The following is a 23,020-nucleotide window of genomic DNA, read 5'->3' on the forward strand; positions in this document are numbered from 1 at the left end:
TGAGATGGGTTTTTAAAATATAATAGAAGTTAGCAATTATGAAGTGCTTTTTCATCTTCAAAGAACCTATTAACATTAAATTACTCTTTTCTAAAATTCTCCCTCAAGGTAGGTAAGCGAAATTGAACATTATTATCCCTTATTTGAAGATGGGAAGAGAAAAGGGGAGAGGCCAGGACATGCTATGTAGACCTAACATTGAAAGGATTTCAAAAAAAGAAAAGTTCCCACTGCATAGACTGTGGAGATCTGGGTTTTCAGGCTATGATTTCCCCATTAGCTCTCCTGTGTGCTTAGATGTTTGGAAAAGAAGTCACTGCACATTTTGTGTAAGTAACCGCTGGTGAAGGCATGGGAGAAGCTTCTGTGCTGCGCTAAGATGGGAGATGTCATTTCCTATTTTTCTAATGTCCCTGGTTTATTAGGATTTAAACTGAGGAAAGCTTTTAAGAGAATCAAAGTTAATTATTATTTGATCAGACTGTTTACATTACCTTACTTTAGCATCCTAACATGTAGCATGGGGATTAAAAATTATGCTTTGATTACGTGACTCAGACTGTTTTATGAATACATTATGACCTTATTAAATAAATGGAAATGGTTGATGCCCATCTTAAAAATTTGCTTTGAGGACAAAGGAAATTAAAATAGTCTCTAGTAACAATACAACCCCGAGGATAGATACAACATGTGGTCAATATCACGGCTGAAAAATTCTTAGGCTTGACTGTGAATATAAAAATCTAAAATATTGGAAGTATTGGATAAGTCACTGAAAGATGCACTTTCCATGAGATGTGTTCATTTTCTGACTTATTTAAATAGAATTAACAGAGTCAGCAACATCTCATCTTCAAAAGACTTTCTATCAGAAGAGGTTTTTAAAATATAAGTTATATAAAGGTTTATTTTCTGTTTAACCTCAATTTCATTAAAGGATATATATATTCAGAGCAGTGGGAAGGGTGAAGAGTTTGATTGCAACAGAAATGGGGATGACTAGAGGGCCAGGGCCGGAGAGGGCAGTGGCACCCCACTCCAGTACTCTTGCCTGGAAAATCCCATGGATGGGGGAGCCTGGGAGGCCGCAGTCCATGGGGTCACTAGGAGTCGGACACGACTGAGCAACTTCCGTTTCACTTTTCACTTCCATGCATTGGAGAAGGAAATGGCAACCCACTCTAGTGTTCTTGCCTGGAGAATCCCAGGGACGGGGGAGCCTGGTGGGCTGCCGTCTATGGAGTCGCACAGAGTCAGACACGACTGAAGTGACATAGTAGTAGTGGTAGTGGTCGTAGTAGTAGTAGTAGCAGTAGTGGTAGTAGTAGTAGTAGTAGTAGTACTAGTAGTAGTAGTAGAGGGCCAGGGCCAGTGTCAACCACCTGGAAAGGATTTCCTAAATTGAGAATAGTAAAGCTATCTGGGAAAAGTGTTGAAAGGAACATTTGCACAGATGGACCAGAGACAAAAGTTCAACCATAATCAAGTTGAGAACAGGAACAAAGTACCCAAATGGACATAGGCTCTGAGAAGGGTCATAATTGGTGAAGACATGTAAATCTAATGATCAGTAATATGTATGTGAAAGATACATGGAAATCATTCTAGATTTCTAAGAAAGTGTGTGACATAATCCAGAGACAAACCCTCAGGCACAGGCTGGGAACAGAGTAGACAGATGCCTTGGGACTTCTGTGGGCACAGACAGACAAGAAGGGCTTCCAGTTTTCAGATGATGAGTAGCAAACGTGGACTCCAAGATTGGCTTTCCCTACTACCCAGTCTTCTAGGGACTTTCTCCTTATTTTCTAATCTCAAAGAATATCAGTTAATTCTATTACATAAAGAAAATACAATCAGTTGATAAATCTTCAAAAACCACAAAGCTGAATAGAACATAGTTGCAAGCTCCAATATCATGTTGATTTATTATATTGTGTATGCTTCCCATCCTTCTCCTTCACCAATACAATTAATTTAGAGCCAATTACATAAATAGCTTCAAGTATTCCCGGTATCTGGTTGCACCAGTACTTCCAGAATAGCATGAGGATGTGATTTGTCAGAGCCATTACTATTTCGACAGTCATGTAGAAAGTACAAAATGTCACTTTAGCTGAGACTTAGGTAGTCGTTCAGTAATTCTAATACTTTCCTGAACCATAATGTCACTAGGCTGTACGCGCTTGTCTGTTGCACTCTAAGGACCCCAGCAACTAGACAGTGCGTCACAAATGGCCTATTGAAACCATTTTCATGGATTTGTTAGAAGATTGAATGGATGGATGGATGGATGAAAAACCTAAAAGTTGCTTAAGTTATATCCAGTTGATTATTTTTTTAACCTGATTCAGTTTTCATGTAATACTGTGCATTATATAATGAAGCATAGACAAGGAAATGGTATGACAGTTAAGGGGTCAATAGGGCACTGTGAGTTTTGCCTGGAGCACAGTGATACCACTATTCATTTATTCTCTGGGCTGTGCAGCTCAGATAATCAAGGCCTTTTAAACCTTTACCTTCCTATTTTAATCAGTTGGATGAGGATATAGCAGATCTCAGAATGTTTTAGTTATCCAGGCAAGCAGCATGTTTTGTTCAATTTTTCTATATAATTCTGGGCATGGAAGCAAACTCTTTGTCTCATTGAAAATCAGAGTCTCCTCTTGCATGAAATTAAATATATGACTTTAGGGATTCAGCTCCGGAGAAGGCAATGGCACCCCACTTCTTGCCTGGAAATGGCATGGATGGAGGAGCCTGGTAGGCTGCAGTCCATGGAGTTGCTGAGGGTTGGACACGACTGAGCGACTTCACTTTCACTTTTTACTTTCATGCACTGGAGAAGGAAATGGCAACCCACTCCAGTGTTCTTGCCTGGAGAATCCCAGGGACAGGGGAGCCTGGTGGGCTGCCGTCTATTGGGTCACATAGAGTCGGACACGACTGAAGTGACTTAGCAGCAGCAGGGATTCAGCTTACAAACGCCACAGTAATATGTTTAATAATCATTCCAGAAGACTAAGGAATAGGGGTATCCTCTTTATAGTACCCTGCACTGAGTACTATATTGCCTTCCCAGACTTGCCACAGCAAATTTTCACAAACTGAGAATTCTCCATTCTGGAAGTCCAAAATCAAAGTGTCAGCAAGTGGCTTCCCTAGGACTCAGTGGCACAGAATCCACCTGCCAATGCAGGAGACACGGGTTTGATCCCTGGTCCAGGAAGATCCCATATGCCGGGGAGCAACAAGGCCCACATGCTAAAACCATTGAGCCTATGCTCTAGAGCCCGGGATCCACAACTACTCAGTCCATGTGCTCTGAAGCCCACGTGCTGCTGAAGCCCATGTGCCCTACAGCCCATCCTCCGCAACAAGAGAAGCCATCACAGCTAGAGAATAGCTCTCATAGCAATAAAGACCCAGCACAGCCAAAAATAAACTAATAAATTAAAATTTTGTCAAAATGTTAGCAAGGACTTGTTCCCTCTCAAGACTCTAGGGGAGAATGCTCCCTGACTTCATTCAGCTTCTGCTGGCTCCAAGCATTCCTTGACTTTTAGGATCACCACTTTAGTCTCTGTTTCTATATCTTCTCTTCTGTCTCTTATAAGGACCTTTGTCAGTGGATTTAGGGCCCACCTGGACAATCTAAGATGATCTCAGCTTGAGATCCTTAATTATATCTGCAAGGACCCTTTTTCCAAATAAGGTCATGTTCACAGGTTCAGGGTTGAGGAAATGGATGCATCTCTGGGGGCACATTCAACCCACTACAAAGAATCTGCACAGTCTACGTCTGGAAGAACTTTCTCTGAGAGGGAGCCACCAATTTGGCCCACCATATGGCCACACTGAGGAGCAAGCAGCTCTGGTCTTACTCCTTTGCCTTCCCCCAGGACTGATACTGATGGGGGCACTTGGCAGGGACCAAGGCTAGACATTCATTTCAGTTGCTAATTAGCGATCAGAAGGTCACATCCTGTCATTATCTTGTGTTGGCGTCTTTTTCATGACAGATGAAGAAAACTTCAGATTTTCTCAGCTAATTTGCAATGCTGTTTCCACACAAAGGGAAGCTAGGAGAGCCAAACATAAATCAAGCAATATTTAAACAGTTTGAGAGGGCATGAGGGAGGCAATCCTTTATCCATTCCTTTGAAATATCATCTGAATTAAAGGTATAAAGAATAGACCTAACTTCCTACTGTATAGCACAGGGAACTATATTCAATAATATTATGTAATAACCTATAAGGAAAAAGAATCTAGAAAAGAATATATGCATACATACATATATATGTGCAACTGAATCAATGTGCTATACACCTGAAACTTACACAATATTGTAAATCAACTATACGTCAATTAAAGTTTTTTTAAAAAAGACAAAACAAACACATACTAGTTTGGATTTAACAACAACAGAAAAAATAATAGACCTAACTTTCCTAACCCCAGTGGCCTTGACCTACATTCCACTCCAGCCACCTGCTCCCACAATGGCCTTCCCAAGCTCATTATCACCCAGAACTGTGCCATATCTGAAACTGAAACTATAAAATGCCTACATCAATCATTCCACAGCCAGTGCTCCCACCTCCTCCCCTTACCACAGCTGCTCACCAAGTTCATTTGCACCTCAGATTCACCATCCGCTGCCCATCTGGCATGGCTTCCTTCACCCCAGGCCTCCTGTCCCTGAACACAATTCCCTCTCCCCTTGTGCTTACACTCCATCTGATGGGCTAAACGCCACCTTGGATCAATATGTAACTCACTCTTCCACGTTCAGGGCTGGAGCTGTTTCCTGCGCCTCTAGTATCAGATCAAATGAGATGACCCTGAGAGACAGGACAATCCTAAATCATACTCTCTGATCTCGGCAGGTTCTACAGCCAAGCTCACCAGTCCTCTGATGTATCTTTCATTCCCTGTCTTGAAAGCCTCAACCAACCAGATTCCTTCACTTTGAGAAGATGACTTCAGACCTTGCAGACATGGAAGCACTGAGAAGGGCTACCTCAATTTCCCAGCACAATTACAAATACCCCCCAACCCCAGCATGTCCCTGCATTGCCCTCGTCCAGCTCCAGGCAGATCCCTCCACTGAGCCTCTGGACCCACTTGTCCCCAGCTCCTGCACACCCTGCTCCAGGAGTTTTATCCTTCTCCTCCATCTTTATACTTTACCCTCTCCCCCTGCTTACAGCTCCTTTCCCTCATCCTCTACTTCACCTACTAAAATCTGACTTAAGTATTCAGCACTGAAATCGCTCTTTCTTTGAGCAGTAGACACCCACTGGTCACAAACTTAGGGGACTATTATCCCTCCCTACCTTAATGGAAACATCACTGCAGTAGATATGAACTACCTAGAATTCTCTGGAAGTTTGCTCCCTTAGATCCTGAGACACCAAGAACTTCTAGTTTTCCTTTTATCACTACTATATGTAAATATTTATGACTTTATCAGTAGTCAACATCCATTGTAAAAAACTTAATGGACATGAGGAAATATTCCACACAGAAATAAGTGCTATTAATATTTTGACGTAAGTCCTTCCATGCTATTTTATTAGATGGATGGATGGATAGTTGGATGGATGGATGAATGGATAGATGGATGGACAAGTGAACAGACAGACACATAGATGGAAAGACATAATTTTACATAATATACTGCACAGTACATCATGCAAAATGCCAAGCTGGATGAATCAGAAGCCGGAGTCAAGATTGCCAGGAGAACAACCTCAGATATAGAATTTCTAAGTCACTTCAGTCGTGTCCAACTCTGTGCAACCCCATAGATGGCAGCCCACCAGGCTCCCCTGTCCCTGGGATTCTCCAGGCAAGAACACTGGAGTGGGTTGCCATTTCCTTCTCCAATGCATGAAAGTGAAAAGTGAAAGTCAAGTCTCTCAGTTGTGTCCAACTCTTAGCGACCCCATGGACTGCAGCCTACCAGGCTCCTCCGTCCATAGGATTTTCCAGGCAAGAGTACGGATATAGAATAGTATGTAGCAATATGAGAATAGCAACGTCAGATATGCAAATAATATCACTCTAATGGCATAAAGTGAAGAGGAACTAAAGAGCCTCTTGATGAAGGTGAAAGAGAAAAGGGAAAAAGTAGGCTTAAAACTCAACATTCAAAAAACAAATATCGTGGCATCCGGTCCCATCACTTCATGGCGAATAGAAGGGGGAAAAGTGGAAACAGTGACAGATTTTATTTTCTTGGGCTCCAAAATCACTGTGGACAGTGACTGCAGCCATGAAATTAAAAGATGCTTGTTCCTTGGAAGGCAAGCTATGACAAACCTTGACAGCATATTAAAAATCAGAGATATTATTTTGCCAACAAAGATCTGTATAGTTAAAGCTACAATTTTCCCAGTAGCCATGTATGGATATGAGAGTTGAACCATAAGGCAGGCTGAGGCCTGAAGAATTGATGCTTTTGAATTGTGGTGCTGGAGAAGACTCTAGAGAGTCCCTTGGACTACATAGAGATCAAACCAGTCAATCCTAAAGGAAATCAACCCTGAATATTAATCGGAAGGGCTGATGCTGAAACTGAAGTTCCAACATTTTGACTACCTCGTGTAAAGAACTGACTCATTGAAAAGACCCTGATGCTGGGAAATATTAAAGGCAAAAGGAGAAGAGGACAGCAGAGGATGAGATGGTTAGATAGCTTCACTGACTCAGTGGACTTGAATCTGAGCAAACTCTGGGAGATAGCGAGAACAAGAGAGCCTGGTGTGCTGCATTCCAAGGGGTCACAAAGAGTCAAACATCACTTAGCAACTGAACAACAACAGCAACAAACAGCAGTTAAATCAAAGTTTGCTGTTTTATAAACTTTATTCTGTGTCCAAACTATGAATTTTAAATCTGTGTTTTTATCCTGATTTCTCTGTTGAGTTTCAAACTCTTACTTAACATCGTCACTTGATCCTCCTCCAAGTTCACATCTAATCTCTCCCAGGAGCCACTTCCTGTCATCCTTATCTTTCTGCTCAAATAAAGCTTCTTGTCTTATCAATTTTCCCTTCAAGATGTTCCTCACAATTACCTGGACGTACTGTAATGCCCTCCAATGTGTCCCGTTTTCAAATCTATCCCTCACATGGCTGCAGGTAGATCTCTCTAAAATGCCAAACCCTTGCTTAAGCCCTTCAGCAGGTCCCCATTCTCTAACAGTTTAAAAGCTGAACAGGTTGGCCTGGAAAATAAGACCTCCCAGGATCTCCCGCTTCCTCTTTCTTCAGCATAATCTTGCCCCTTCTTCCTCTTTCTGTTCTAGTCATCTTGAATTTCTTGCTGTCCTAAACACATTCTTTTCTGTGCCTGCCTCTTTCTTTATATGATCTTATTTTCTTGGAAAGCCCTTCCTTGCCTTCTGAAGCAGACTTCTACTCATTCTTCAAAGTTCACCTCAGTCATCACCTCCTCTGGGAAGCCTGCCTGGATTTAATCCCTCCCAAGTCAACTAAGTCTCCCTTCTCTGGATTTGCACACATTCTGTGCACTCTTCTACAGCACATGTTAGTTACATGGTAATGAAATGCTGCGTTACTAGCTCTCTCCACTTTCCTGACATGTACATTTTTTGGAAAGAACGTTTGCCTTCATATCTTTGCATGCACCTGGCACATAGGAGGCACTCAGTAAATTTGTTGGAATAAAAAATGCATTTAAAAGCAATCCAAGCCTCCTTTGATGTCACACCCTCCACGTATCACTTTGGTTCACTGCTCCACTTTAAAGAAGCATTCCTACAAAGAGTTATCTGTGCTGACTTGCTCTGCTTTCTCTTCTGCCATTCTGTCCAGCTTTTCTTCCCCTTTCCTGCTCTCATAGAGGTTGCCTAATCCAGTGGGCGACTCTCAGACCTCCTATTATGTGATCTCAGAGGCATTTGACAGTCAGTCTCTGCCTCCTTCCTGAACGGGCTCCACAGTCCTAGGTTCTTCTCATCACTCATCGCCTGTTCCTGCTCAGTTTACTTTATCATCACTCCTCATCTTACAGATCCCTGGATGTTTCATTGCTTAAGGTTCAACCCTTGGTCCACCGCTCCATCTGCATGCACTTCCAAGGTGGTCTCATCCAACTTCATGAGTTCATGTCGCTCCATCCATCTCTACCCTGATTACTCCACATTAACATCCACAGCCTGGCCCTGTTCCTAGAAATCCTGACTAATTGGTAAAACTGCCCACTCAACAGCTCCACCCCAATATTTAATAGGCATCACAAACTTAATAGGTGTAAGTTTAGACCTATTAAAGAACTCTCCAGTTTCTCTTCTACACCTTCTCTTCTGTGGTGTTTCCCTTCTCAGTATGGCACCACCATCTGCACAATTGCTCTGGCCCAACACCATGGACTGTCTTTGAAGCCTGTCTTTTTCTCACATCTCTCATCCAGGCCATCAGCACATCCTCTTGGCCCTGTCGTGAAAATATATCCCCAAAGTGACCTCATCACCTCCACCCCCACCACCCCAGTGTACACTGCCATCACCTCCCACCTGGATGACTGCAGGAGCCTCCAAACTGGCCTCTCTTCTCCCACGCTTGACAGCCTCACCTTTCTTCATGCAGGATCCAGAGGGGTTATTCCCAGAATCAGTCAGTTCATCCTGTGGACCCTACGGGAAACCTGTGATGCATTCCCATCACATTCTGGATGGACTCCACAGTCCTTCCCATGCCTGCCCAAGCCTGCATGTTCTGCAGCCTGGGGAATCTCTCCAGATTCATGTTCTCCCATCCTCTCTTTCTCTCTCCCGCATCCAGTCCTTGTGCCCTCTTTACAGTTATTCAGACAAAACATACATGTTCCCACCCCAGGCATTGTTTCCCCCTAGCTTGTACTGCTCCTTCTCCTGGGGGCTCACTCAGGTCAGACATCATTGCCTCAGAAAGGATGACATAATCTGGTACATTTGGGAGGAGGTATCCTCCCTTCCTGTCCTTTTCCCAAGAGAGTCGTAGACCTAGAACCCAAGTTCTAGGTCAGATCAGATCGGATCAGATCAGTCGCTCATTTGTGTCCGACTCTTTGCAACCCCATGAATCGCAGCATGCCAGGCCTCCCTGTCCATCACCAACTCCCGGAGTTCACTGAGACTCACGTCCATCGAGTCAGTGATGCCATCCAGCCATCTCATCCTCTGTCATCCCCTTCTCCTCTTGCCACCAATCCCTCCCAGCATCAGAGTCTTTTCCAATGAGTCAACTCTTCGCATGAGGTGGCCAAAGTACTGGAGTTTCAGCTTTAGCATCATTCCTTCCAAAGAAATCCCAGGGCTGATCTCTTTCAGAATGGACTGGTTGGATCTCCTTGCAGTCCAAGGGACTCTCAAGAGTCTTCTCCAACACCACAGTTTAAAAGCATCAATTCTTCAGTGCTCAGCCTTCTTCACAGTCCAACTCTCACATCCATACATGACCACTGGAAAAACCATAGCCTTGACTAGATGAACCTTTGTTGGCAAAGTAATGTCTCTGCTTTTGAATATGCTATCTAGGTTGGTCATAACTTTCCTTCCAAGGAGTAAGCGTCTTTTAATTTCATGGCTGCAGTCACCATCTGCACTGATTTTGGAGCCCAGAAAAATAAAGTCTGACACTGTTTCCACTGTTTCCCCATCTATTACCCATGAAGTGATGGGATCGGATGCCATGATCTTCGTTTTCTGAATGTTGAGCTTTAAGCCAACTTTTTCACTCTCCACTTTCACTTTCATCAAGAGGCTTTTTAGTTCCTCTTCACTTTCTGCCATAAGGGTGGTGTCATCTGCATATCTGAGTTCTAGGTGGGAGTCTAAAATGATGTTTGGAGGACTTCTCTGGAGGTGCAGCAGTTAGGACTCCATGCTTCCGCTGCAGAGGGCATTGCTTCCATCCCTGCTTGGGGAACTAAGATCTCTCAAGCTGTGCTGCTGCTGCTAAGTCGCTTCACTCGTGTCCGACTCTGTTCGACCCCATAGACGGCAGCCCACCAGGCTCCCCCATCCCTGGGATTCTCCAGGCAAGAACACTGGAGTGGGTTGCCGTTCCCTTCTCCAATGCATGAAAGTGAAAAGTGAAAGTGAAGTCGCTCAGTCATGTCTGACTCCTAGCGACCCCATGGACTGCAGCCTACCAGGCTCCTCTGTCCATGGGATTTTCCAGGCAAGAGTACTGGAGTGGGGTGCCATTGCCTTCTCCGTAAAGCTGTGCAGTGTATCCAAAAATAAAAATATCAAAAAAAGAAAATATCAATAAAACGATGTTTAGTGGAGTAGGAAGGCACACTTAAGAGATCCAGGGAGTGATGAAAACTGCTCAGAGTGGAGCACAAAGCCTGGGGATTGAGACCTTCATTGCCTCAGAGAGCCCAGGAGAGGCAAGCGGTACCCATGTATCACAAAGGGGACTGTGATCACCTATTAGGATATCCTGCCCTGAAGAGGGTGGTTTTGTCCCATACCCCTCAGCAGACATCTGGCAACATCTGGGGGCAGTTTTGGTGATCACAACTTTGAGGGGATGGATGGCACTGGAATCTAGTGGCAGAAGCCAGGGGTTGTGCGAAACACCCTGCAGGGCACTGGGCAGTAAATGTTGACTGTGCTACAGTCGAGGAACTGGCTCTGTTCGTTTGAGAACCTCTGGGATCTCTTAAAGGACTTTAACCCCTGAAAATCTTGGTCCGTTGCCAGGGAGCAGTGATGGGGGAAGAACCCAAAAGGAACAGGAATGGAAAACATGACTGCTGTGAAGAGAACCTTCTGGAACTTAGCCATCAGTTTGCAGGAGGTAGACCATGCACAGTGTGGGCGTAGTTGCAGGGTCATAGCTTGGGAGGCAGCCATTGTGGTGGTGCCTAGGGGGCATTCAGGCCCGGGGCAGTTTTATCGGCCCTCAGGTTTCATTCAGTAACAACAAAATACTTTTGAGCCCCTGGGATTTGCCGGTGCAGTGCTGGTTCTGACAGTTGTTTGCGCTCCAGAAGATGATGTGTTTGGAAGAGACCACCAGAGTCTGCAGACTGTGTGCCAGCTTTTGAGCAGACCTCAGAGTCCTGCCAGCTGTTCTTGTATCTGCCCCAGCCCCTCACCTCTTCTTCAAGGGAAGCAAGAATCAAGCACGCTATCACCAAGTGTCCAGCTCTTTCCAGTTCCCTAATACATTGGGTTGGTCAAAAAGTTCGTTTAGGTTTTCCATAAGATTTTGTGGAAAAACCCGAACAAACCCTTTGGCCAACCCAATACTATCTGATGCCCTTTCCAGGCAGGAAGGCCAGGAGATGGGGCCAGCTTTGAAGCTGGTACAGGAAGTATCTCTGATGCTGAGTCATGCAGAGAGAGATTGATAGCTTACAGGTCAAGAAAACCCTAAAAGGGTCACCGGAACCTAGAGACACTGTGGGATAATTGTTACAGGGCAAAGATTAATGCCAGAGGTTCAAACCAGAAAGACCACAGCAGAACCTTTCAGACTTGAATCGTTGCCTGGGCGCTGTTTTGAGGGTGTTATTCCATTTTTATATCGCTTTCATATAAGAGGATTAACGAGAAGCCTTTTAAAAGGGTTTTGCTGCACTATCCAAAATGTCCTTCCAGAGTAATTTGGTATTTCTATAAAATTTTATTGAAGTATAGTTGATTTATACTGCTGTGTAATTAGGCCTTTTATTTTCTTCACTTGGCAAACCATCCTACTTCCCCTTCCATAAATCTGATCTGTGAACAAGAAATTCCTCTCCCAAACATCCTGAATTCTTTGCCATTATGCAAACTGCTTTTGTTTAAACAATCAGTTGAAAAGTACACCGTGAAATCATGACATCCTACCTCCTGCTAAAACATGTTTCCACACAAAGTTTTGTTAGAGAGACAGACGGAGGAGAGAGAAAGGGAGGGAGAGACCTGCTAGTTCAGCTTCTGGGGGTAAAACATGCATCACATCCATCCATTGACTCAGTGACCTCAAATCTCTGCAGTTTGGTCTTTCTGTACATCTTTCTGAATAGAGACCTACTCTAGATATAAGAAATGTGAACAATTCGCTTCACTGAGCAGACTTCAAATGGTGCTTAAAAAATTTTCAGTAGGTTTGTACTGAAAAGTACAAAGCAAAAGTTTGCAGTTCTGCAACAGCAGGAATGTGCCGGCTAGTCCTCTGGTCCAATCCATATTCTCGTCCTTCAGTCAGGCCTGGATGTGTAGTCTAGGGTCCTGAGCCTGGGAAAGGGATCAGACATGCCATCTCTGAATGAATACCCAGGTAGGCTGACTACTAGTGGGAAGTCTTTCAGCAGTTGCCCTGTACTGTAGATGCTATTATGATCCCATATGCAGATGAGTAAACTGAGGCTCGGGGATGGTAAGCAGCTTCCCCAAAGTCACACAGGTCAGAAGTGTTAAACCGAGACAGCCTGATACCAGAACTTTCAACTTTGTCCTCACCACCACACTGCCTTTCTTGGATTACTGGCAAACTGCCCAAAGAGTAATGAATCAACAGTAATTCACTCAAGGGGAGAGTCGTGTCTTTGCTGGGCCTTTTAAGCCATGTGAGAAGATGTGCTAGAAATGTGTGAAACTCCATTGCCTTTGAACACTCACTACAGTGTACAAAACTCAGATGGAAGTGAAATAAACCCTTGCCAGTAACATTGGTTGCTTTCAGATCTGTTGCCATGATCTCCCTCAGCGTTGTTAGGAAAGCTCAGAGTGGCTGCAGTTGCTTATCAGAGGTAACTCAAGTTCATCTCCCAGACATCTGGTGAGGTGCTGATGAGACTGCTTAAAGAGTGATATCTGCCCATTTCAAAGTTTCTCCCATGGTCCCAGAGTTGACTGGCTGTATGCTGTCCCTGCTCCAATACCTGTGAGCAGACGGGTAAAGATGAAAACCAGTTAGGTGTCCATCAGAATGGGAGGGGCTAAACCAAGCACAGGACATTCATAAAAATGAAATACTTTGGAGTTTATTTAAATTGGATGATGAAAACCTGTGTTTGCAGATATGTGAGGCTCTCTAGGCTGGGCTGTGGTGTGAAATGAAGCTTTAGAAAAACAAAAGTGGGAAGGAGACTCCATTTTCAAAAGCATGTGTGTGGTCACCACTGATAATCTGGGGGAAGGACCCACCAAGGTCAAGGATGTTGCTTCAGGAGATGGAGTTGATGCATTTTTATTGATATTGTCTATGTTGCTTATATTTTTCTTTGTACTAAAAAATACCCAATTCTATTATTTTTCTTTGACAAGAGGGTAAGGATTGGTGATACCAAAACTAAAAACTTGCAGTGTATTGAAAACCAAGGATTTGAAAAGAACTTCATGTTTCTGCAAACCACAGGGTGGGTGGGGTTGGGTTCAGAAATCAAGCTGTGAGCTGCCCATGTTCCTGCCCTGAAGGAAGACAGACCAGGCCCTCTCACAAGACCCATGTTTAACTGACTATCTGTAGAGGAGTTTTTTCCTATTAAATATGGGGTTCGTGGTATTTTGCTATACGATCATCTAATTGTGATGTCTTAGGTCCAAATGGGTTTCTGTGAAATCATCTCTGATCAGTAAATAAATAGAAAAAAATGGCTCATGTGTTTCTTAAAGTCAGTAACACACCTTAAGGTGATGGCAAATCAGAATGTCCTAGGGAGTTTTCATGTGACACCAAGAGGGAGCTAGAGGAAAACACTCTCTTCCTCCATCCCCCGCCTTGAGGATTACTGATGGAGAGAGGCATCATTTCTGACCCTCCAGGGTGTTGTATTCTTCAGGTAGTTAGGATGGAGAAAAGGCTGAGCCCCACCATCTAGTACCAGGGGACGGTCACAGTGAGACCCAGCCTGGTGTAGCTAGCATGTGGATTTAGACATGCCTGGGACGTGCAGTTGGGGGACAGCCTTGTCTCCTCATGTCCTCCATGTCATGTGTGCATGTATCTGCTGATTTACCTGATAGCTGAGGCCTGTCCAGTGAAGAGAAGCGGTATAGTGCCCATCACTGGAATCAGACCCTGTGGGCACATCCCACATGCTTAGGAAGGAGCGGGGGCCAACAGGAGGCACACTGCAAGCAGGGCATCTGGGGTTTCAGAAGTGATGTGATCCAAGAAAAGCAGAAGAGCCACCCAACAAGTGGCCAGCAGCACTGAGGTTCAGATGTGAATGCGTGGGTTAGGTGCCCCTTAGCCCTCCATGACTTTTTCAGCCTCAGGATAAAAGGAGAGAGAGTGGCCCCGTAAAACCCTCAGGGGCCCAGCAACTCTGCCGTGAGGCCCCTCTGACCCTAGCAGGTCGACACAGAGGAACTATTTCCCTACTAGCCCTATAGAAATGAGCCCAGGCCACTCGGAAGAGCATGTCTTGGGCAGCAGCCTGGGGGCCGGTGGCAGCGGTGCCAGAGCCTGCAGCTCAGTAACCATCCTTGGGGGTGTGCTGAGCTCAGTGTGCCTTCAAGAATGGCAGCCCATAACAAAGGAGGATCGATACCACACCAGGAGCAGGACTGGCCTGCAGCCTCAGAGAAGACCCCCCCATGGGTCCCCTGAGAGGAAGGGGTGGCTACGGCCCTGCAGGTTCACATGGATGGTGGAAGGGGGCTCTTGAACTGGAGACCCTGGGGCCTGGATAAATAAAATAACACATGCCCCGCATGCACTGGGGAGGAGGAGGCTGCTCCTTCTGTAGGGACTCACTTTCATCGATCCTTAGAACTCTTTATTTGTGCCTAGTCACTTAGATCAAAACAGAAACTTTGGGGGTATTTTTTGCTTAAATTATCTGGATAGTTTCTCTAATAATCAATCTAAAGTCTAAAGAAAAGGACTTTCTTTCCATCTCATAATTCCTACACATTACCAACCTGTGTTGACACGAGACACAATCAATTTCCCGGGAAGTAGTTGTCCAGGCTGGGTGAGACAAAGGAGATGTACAAGCCCTGAAAGATGTTTTCTTGTTCTTGAGATTGTCAAGGCAATTCATCAACCTGGAATGGTTTGCCATTCCAATCTCTGCCTTCTAAGCTGTTGTTTGGATTTGAATTGTACAGTCCCTGCAGTGTGCTTTATACAAACACGTCCCAGATCATAGTTCATCGCTGTGGAATATATTTTACTGTATATACTTGACTGGCTGCAAGCCATCCTGTCTGTGTTTATATAAAGCCAAACCACATTATCATAGATTGCTTGCACAGCTATGAAAAAATATCGAGGACCTACTAGTTGCCCCCATCAGCCTGTGAAACCAATATAATTTTGTCTAGAAATTCCATCTATGCCCAACCCCATTCAAAGCAGATAAACAATTCTCATTGGGTGGTCTGTGTTGCAGCCCCCTTTGCTAAAAACAGCCCCATCTGCCTCCCTCCATCTGATCCCAGCCCCTGGTTGAGAGGCAAGCCATGGTAATCCTGGCTATAAAGTGCTGAACATGATACCCAGCTCTGAGCTCTCCTCACCAGACCCTACTTTCAGGTTTGGTCCAGGGTGGGCATCCAACGTGAGTTGGATAATCAGGAAATTATGCTGGAAATCTGAACCTAGGTCAATGAAAGTCAAGTTGGTCACTCTGGAGGCTTGAACTCCAAGCTGAAAAACATTAGCAGTGTTGGCAGTGCGAGAGAAGAAAGAAGCAGATGTCCACAGAAAGGAACAAAAGGGAGACTTCGGATGAGGGTGGAGTCACCTCAGTATCTGAGCTCAACTGCATTCCTGACCCTGGATTTCTTGAGACACCACCAGAACTTTGTAACAAATTCCCCCTTCTAATGATCATAAGGAGGTGTTGGAAGCTAACATAAAATAATAATAGCTATCACTTGAAGAATGCTGTTTTCCAGAAAAGGTAATGAAGAATAGGTGGTTAACTGTTGGCACAAGGTCACACAGTGGGCAGCCCAGCCCCTGAACCAGAGGATGAATTTTGCTGCTCTGTGGCTTCTCAAAATGGGCACAAAGGAAAAGACTTGGTCTGGCATCAGGCAGACATGGGTCAGTGTCCTCGATGTGCCACTTCCCCAGTGCTAATTATTGACCTGTGATTTCTGGTGGAATGAAGACAGCCACAGTCATAAATAGAGCTGTTACAAGAATCAGTGAGATAACATGATCTGTGTTGGTCTGATAGGCATTCCATAAAAGTTATTTTTAATCTGTTTCCCATTTTTCACTTGTAGCAAACTACAGTGACTGGAACTGATAGAATATTGTGAAGGATGGTGATAACCAACATTCCTTCTATATCTTTATTGTCCTTCTATATCTTTACTGTCCTTCTATATCTTTATCTATATGATGCTGAGATCAATATCCTTTATAATGTAAGGAAACATTCTCCTACTCTTGGTTTTCTATGAAATTTTTATTTTCTTCAAGGAAATTAATGGTGGATCTTTTCAAGAAATTTTTAGCTTCTAACCAAAAAAAAAGAAAGGAAAGAAAAAGCCATATGATTTTTGTCTTTTGATGTTAAATTAATTTCAGTGATAGAATGCCTAGTAATAAACTGTCCTTAGTTTCCTAGAATCAAGCATCCTAAATCATTTGGCATTATTCAGGGAATGGACTGATACTTTCTGTTGTGTTTTACTTATGACTTTTTAGCGTGTGTGTTCAGCATCTTTAGTTTTCTTTCCTTTGCTCTTTTCCAGATTGTATTTTGTGATTATGGTAGTTCATAATGATGAATTAAGTTTTCTACCATTTTCTGGTTTCTGGAGCTATTTAAATATTTGGGGTGAAAATACCCCAACTATAAGGATATCCTATAGATATAGGATATATATATCTCTCCTAGATCTACATATCTATATCTATGTATATCCTAGATCTATATATCTATATCTATATCTATATATATCCTAGATCTCTCTCTATATATATATATATAGGATAGGATATACAGGATATATATATATCCTAGGATATATATAGATCTATATCTATATATAGATCTAGGATATATATATCCTATATATATATATCCTAGGATATATATATATATCCTATAGATATAAGAATATCCCCATAGATATAGGATATCCTTATAGTTGGGGTATTTTCACCCCAGATATTTAATATAGGATATATCCTTATAAGGATATAGTCCTTTTTCCTCAAAGTTTTGAGACATATTTTATACTATGGTTATTTGTCTATTTATGTTCTTACTTTTTCTTAAATAGATTAGAATAATGTATATTTTGCTGGAGAATTTACAGTTTATTGAGATAGTCCATTTTTTAACATTGAGTTGAAAGTATTTTCATGTAATATTTTTATCTGCTCCATATCTGTAGACACTTTCTGCCTGCCGAGATTACCATTTCTCTTTATTAGGCCTTCCGGAGCCACCTCTAAAGGAGGCAGGTTCTTGGCAGGCATTTGCTCTCTTCCCACATTGGGCGGTGTTGCCATCTCCCACGCATGGCCACAGCCCCTCATCATGTTAGGAGCATCAGCTGTGATGCCTCAGAGTCCATTAGAGTGGATAAGCCTGCATAGGGTAGGAGTGAACAGTGCTTTTGGATGCAGGACTGTAGCCGCTGGGTTGGAGACCCGTCAGTTATTGGGATATCAGGAAAGACCATCAGGGGATGCAATACTGATGGCACAGTCTGGCCTCAAGGACTATAAGCTGTTCATCTGGTCCGTGGGCCTCCCCATCCACAGTGCCTCTATAGCACCTGTACTGAGGTTCTGCACACTTCTTGTCTCTCCAGAGCCAATAATATTTGCATGTTATTTCATGCAAAAAGAATGGAGGAGCCTGGTGGGCTATAGTCCATAAGGTTACAAAGAGTTAGACACGACTGAGCAACTTCACTTTCATGCAAAAAGAATAGACTACTTTAAAGATGGCTATCTGAAGTATTATTTATGATTGCACTTATTACAGGATCTTATAATCTATTCATTTAAACTATTTTCATAGCAGTTACAGAATACAAAGTCTTTTTAGTCTAAGAGCCTCATGAAAGGAGATGGGTTAGTTGGAAATTCCAACAGGGGATCTGAGAAAAGTCACAGCTAAGACTATGTTTTAGGTGAAAATCTAGTTAGATAGGAAGAGACAGAAAAGATCCCCTTAGGTCTTTGGACATAGGTACCAGAGATGGGCAGTACCCAGGGTGAGGGAGCCAGTGGGCTTGACCAGACAGAGGGAAGCTAATTTAGGAACAGGGCAACAATGGGACCAAGCTCTTAGGAGCTGCAGCATGCAGCTAGGCAGGTTGCCAGCAAAAAAATGCCAGAAAACTATTTGCTCCAACAAGGATTTAAATCAGTGAAGGCCCTTATATCTGGAGGTGGCCAGGTCTATGCAACCAGTTCCTCCCAGCAGAGACCTTGTTCTTCGTGTGTGGCCATGTAGGCTCCATGTAGGTCCTGTGGCCATGACCACTTACCACACTGGGATCCCACATACCTCACCTCTCTGACCATGAGATGATCGCCATATGTGAGTCATGTTCAAGTTCCCCCACCTTCCAGCATAGGGTCAGGCACACATGAGACTTTCGGGTGGTATCTATGGAATGCTTGAATGGGTAAGAATGCATGGTCCAAAAAACTTTCCATATCCTTGGGTTCAGATCCTCAGGTTCAATGCTGGCTGTTTGTCTGGGTCCCAGAATTCCCCTTCACCAGCTCTTTTTCTTCTCTTGGGTCCTTATACAGTCAGGTCTGAGAAGAGGATTCCAGTAAAATGACTCTATTCGGTTACTTGAGGAGGTATGTTCATTTCGTACATACCAGGTTCATAGCCATTGTTCATGGTAAAGAATAAAAAGAATGGGTGCCTCTCGTGTCATCACTTGGCAAGTTTTTGAAGTGGCTTAAGATGAATACTACAGAGAAACACATCAACCAACAATACATGGCTCTGCCTTATCTGCGTTCTAGGTTCAGGTTCAGTGGTCGAATCCTAGGCCTGGCTCTGATCCATCAGTACCTTCTGGATGCTTTCTTCACAAGACCCTTCTATAAGGCGCTCCTGAGACTGTAAGTGTCCCCCCAGCCCTGCCTGCAGGACCAGAGGCACCGACCTCCCTGACTCCTCTGGCCTTTTTGTCACTGTTTTCCCTGCTCATTCCTGTTAGGTTTATGGTGGTTTACTTTTATGAGTGCTTAAGCCAGCACATAAACCTTTTAGTCCAGTAAAAAGACATTTGGAGATTTTATATAAGCATAAGAGAACATCATATACCAGATATAAATCAGTTTATATAAATAATTATGTAGCATTACAAGCATTGTATGAAACTATTAAGAAGAGCTGATCTGTCCCTGTATGTAAATCATTATGCTGTACACTCTATACTTATACAGTGCTGTATGTCAATTATATCTCAATAAAGGCGGAATAGGATAAAAGAAAAAAATTGATGTATAACTTGGTTATTTTTAAATGATACTCTTCTCCAATGGCCATGGAGAGTCCTCGAGTCAATAATTGTTTTGTGTTTGTTATTTTAAACATTTTAATACTTTCTTTTCCAATTACTGAATAAACTAAAGGTTCATGGATGTATTCAAAAGTATCAAATCACTAAAATACACCTGTGTTACTTTAGCCTAGAGTGATATCACCATATTTTGGCATGAGGTCTGAGTAGGTGTTTACTGAAACAATCTGTTTGCCTTTCTCCCTTTGAATGGACCCAGACCCTGTGATTTGAGTGACCTGGAATATCTAGATGAGGAATTCCACCAGAGCTTGCAGTGGATGAAGGACAACAATATCACAGACATCCTCGACCTCACGTTCACGGTTAATGAAGAGGTTTTTGGCCAGGTTTGTGAGATGCGGGGCTTGGAAAAGACATTTTGAGTCTTGTTATGGAAAAATTGCATGATATGAAATTTACCATCCTAACCAGGTTTACAGTTCATTCAGTGTGGTTAAGTAGATTCATGTGTTATACAACCCATCTCCAGAATGTCTTCATCTTGCAAAACTGAAACCATGTCCATTAAATAATAGCTCCCTATTTCCCCCTCTTCCCAGCCACTGGAACCACCCCACTTTTCTTTCCAAGAACTTGTCTGTTCTAAGTATCTCATATTCAGTGGAATCGTACAGTGTTTGTCTTTTTGTGATCAGCTTATTTCACTCGGCATAGTATCTTCAGGGTCCATCCATGTTTTACCATGTAACAGGACTGCCTTCTCTTCTAGGGCTGAATAATATTCCATAGCATGTAAATACCATATTTTGTTTAGCTATTCATCAGTTGATGGACACCTAGGTTGCCTCCACCTTTTGAGTATTGTGGATAATGCTGGTATGAACATAGGTATGCAAATCTCTGTTCAAGTCCCTGTTTTAAATTCTTTGGGATATATACTCAGAAGTGGGATTGTTGGATCATATAGTAGTGGGATTTTGTGTTTAAAAACAAGGACTGTCATTCATTCAAAATATAATTCTTTGGAAAAAAAAAACAAAATATAATTCTTTGAGAACTACTGCCTTTATTAAGGGAAGGCAATGGCACCCCAATCCAGTACTCTTGACTGGAAAATCCCATGGACGGAGGAGCCTGGTAGGCTGCAGTCCATGGGGTCGCTGAGGGTCAGATACGACTGAGCAACTTCACTTTCACTTTTCACTTTCATGCATTGGAGAAGGAAATGGCAACCCACTCCAGTGTTCTTGCCTGGAGAATCCCAGGGATGGGGGAGCCTGGTGGGCTGCCGTCTATGGGGTCACACAGAGTCGGACACGACTGAAGTGACTTAGCAGCAGCAGCAGCAGCCTTTATTAAAATTACTCATGTCTTCTTTTCTCGTTTTGACATGGATCTAGTTTATTGAGTTTTTTGAAAATCAAATGTAACAGTGGATCAGAAAGCATTTTTGTAAAATGTGCAATATATCTGTAAGATATTTCTCTTATCTGTGCAACTACAATACTTTTTATCTCTAGCATCCAGATATTTACTCCTCCAAAATGTATCACAATAGTATTTAATATGAGAAGCTTTCCATTTTTTTTCTTCCAGTGTTTATATACCGTTGAATCATCTGGCTTATAGTTTTATCAGACCAGCCTGATAGCCTGAGCAGATTTAACAATTAAGGTTTTTGAACATCATTTACAAGAGATTCAAAAGCCTATGACGTGTAATTTTTGTAATGGAATGCTGTAAGAAGTAAGCTGGGATACTTTATAAGCACCTTCATGACTGTGGGCAGTGTGCTGAATCTATGGGTGAGAGTTACCCACTGAACCTTGCAGACCACCCAACACCCGCCTCTCAATCAAGAATCTTGTTCAGGTCCTAGAAAATGTTAGTGTTTTGATGCATTATCTTTGCATAAAAATACCTCTGAAGAATACTCTTTTCCACATTTGAGAAAAAAATTATTTTTTCTTACATCTTTAGAGAGTGTATTTAAATATATTCAAGAATATGTGATTCACTTAACTTTCCTCCCCCATGTACTAGATGAGCGTGCAAGATACACTGTCTTTTCTGCATGACTACTTTTAGACCATCCTTTACATTTGCCCTATAGTAGTTAATTTGTAAAACAAACAAACAAAAAAAAACACAATTATTTAGCAAAATAGATTAAGACAAATGGGTATCCATCTTAAAAAACTTAAATTAGATCCCAAACCTAACTCATTATGCTTAAATTAATTCCACATTGGTGAAAAAGCTGAGCGCTTAAAAGAACAATAAAAAGATGAAAATGAAAGAATTTTTCTTTTTAACTTGCAGTAAGAAATGCTGTTGTAGATGTGACAAAGTCATGAAAGAAAAGATAGACATAGTCAACTAAAATTACTTTTTTAATACCTTATGTCAAAACTACACCATAAACAAAGTAAAAATGGCATAATATTTGCTACATTGTAACATATAGCACCAGAGAAGGCAATGGCACCCCACTCCAGTACTCTCGCCTGGAAAATCCTGTGGACAGAGGAGCCTGGTAGGCTGCAGTCCATGGGGTCGCTAAGAGTCGGGCATGACTGAGCAACTTCCCTTTCACTTTTCACTTTCATGCATTGGAGAAGGAAATGGCAACCCACTCCAGTGTTCTTGCCTGGAGAATCCCAGGGACAGAGGAGCCTACTGGGCTGCCGTCTATGGAGTTGCACAGAGTCGGACACAACTGAGGCGACTTAGCAGCAGCAGCAGCAGCAACATATAGCACAGACAAAAGTCTGTGTCTTTCAATATAAGAAGAGATCCTGCAGAGAAATGAACAACAACACAATAGAAAATTAACAACGAATATAAATGGATAGTTCCCGGGAAAGGAAATATTCAACATCATTCACAATTTTTTAAAAATATAAATTTAAATAGAATGAAATACCGTTTTCCCTCATGAGAACATCAAGAATCAGAAAACTTCAGTTCAGTTCAGCTCAGTTGCTCAGTCGTGTCGGACTTGTTGCGACCCCATGAATCGCAGCACGCCAGGCCTCCCTGTCCATCACCAACTCCCGGAGTTCACTCAGACTCATGGCCATCAAATTAGTGATGCCATCCAGCCATCTCATCCTCTGTTGTCCCCTTCTCTTGCCCCCAATCCCTCCCAGCATCAGAGTCTTTTCCAATGAGTCAGCTCTTCACATGAGGTGGCCAAAGTATTGGAGTTTCAGCTTCACATCAGTCCTTTCAATGAATACCCAGGACTGATCTCCTTTAGGATAGACTGGTTGGATCTCCTTGCAGTCCAAGAGACCCTCAAGAGTATACTCCAACACCATAGTTAAAAAGCATCAATTCTTCGGCACTCAGCTTTCTTCACAGTCCAACTCTTACATCCATACATGACCACTGGAAAAACCATAGCCTTGACTAGACGGACCTTTGTTGGCAAAGTAATGTCTCTACTTTTCAATATGCTATCTAGGTTGGTCATAACTTTCCTTCCAAGGAGTAAGCGTCTTTTAATTTCATGGCTGCAGTCACCATCTGCAGTGATTTTGGAGCCCCAAAAAATAAAGTCTGACACTGTTTCCCCAT

At 42.9% G+C, this 23,020-nt stretch overlaps 1 protein-coding gene across 10 annotated transcripts in view; it reads left to right on the plus strand.

Moving 5' to 3' along the window:
- HECW1 (HECT, C2 and WW domain containing E3 ubiquitin protein ligase 1) overlaps nucleotides 1-23,020 on the plus strand; it is a 481,203-nt gene that overhangs the window by 434,364 nt on the left and 23,819 nt on the right. For all 10 annotated transcript variants that reach the window (XM_027539200.1, XM_027539204.1, XM_027539202.1 and 7 more), the window contains 2 exons: nucleotides 18,933-19,031; nucleotides 19,695-19,824. In XM_027539200.1, the coding sequence (XP_027395001.1) occupies nucleotides 18,933-19,031; nucleotides 19,695-19,824 (229 nt within the window). The remainder of the gene's footprint in view (nucleotides 1-18,932; nucleotides 19,032-19,694; nucleotides 19,825-23,020) is intronic.

This window comes from Bos indicus x Bos taurus, chromosome 4 (genome assembly GCF_003369695.1).
Source record: "Bos indicus x Bos taurus breed Angus x Brahman F1 hybrid chromosome 4, Bos_hybrid_MaternalHap_v2.0, whole genome shotgun sequence".
Lineage (NCBI taxonomy): Eukaryota > Metazoa > Chordata > Mammalia > Artiodactyla > Bovidae > Bos > Bos indicus x Bos taurus.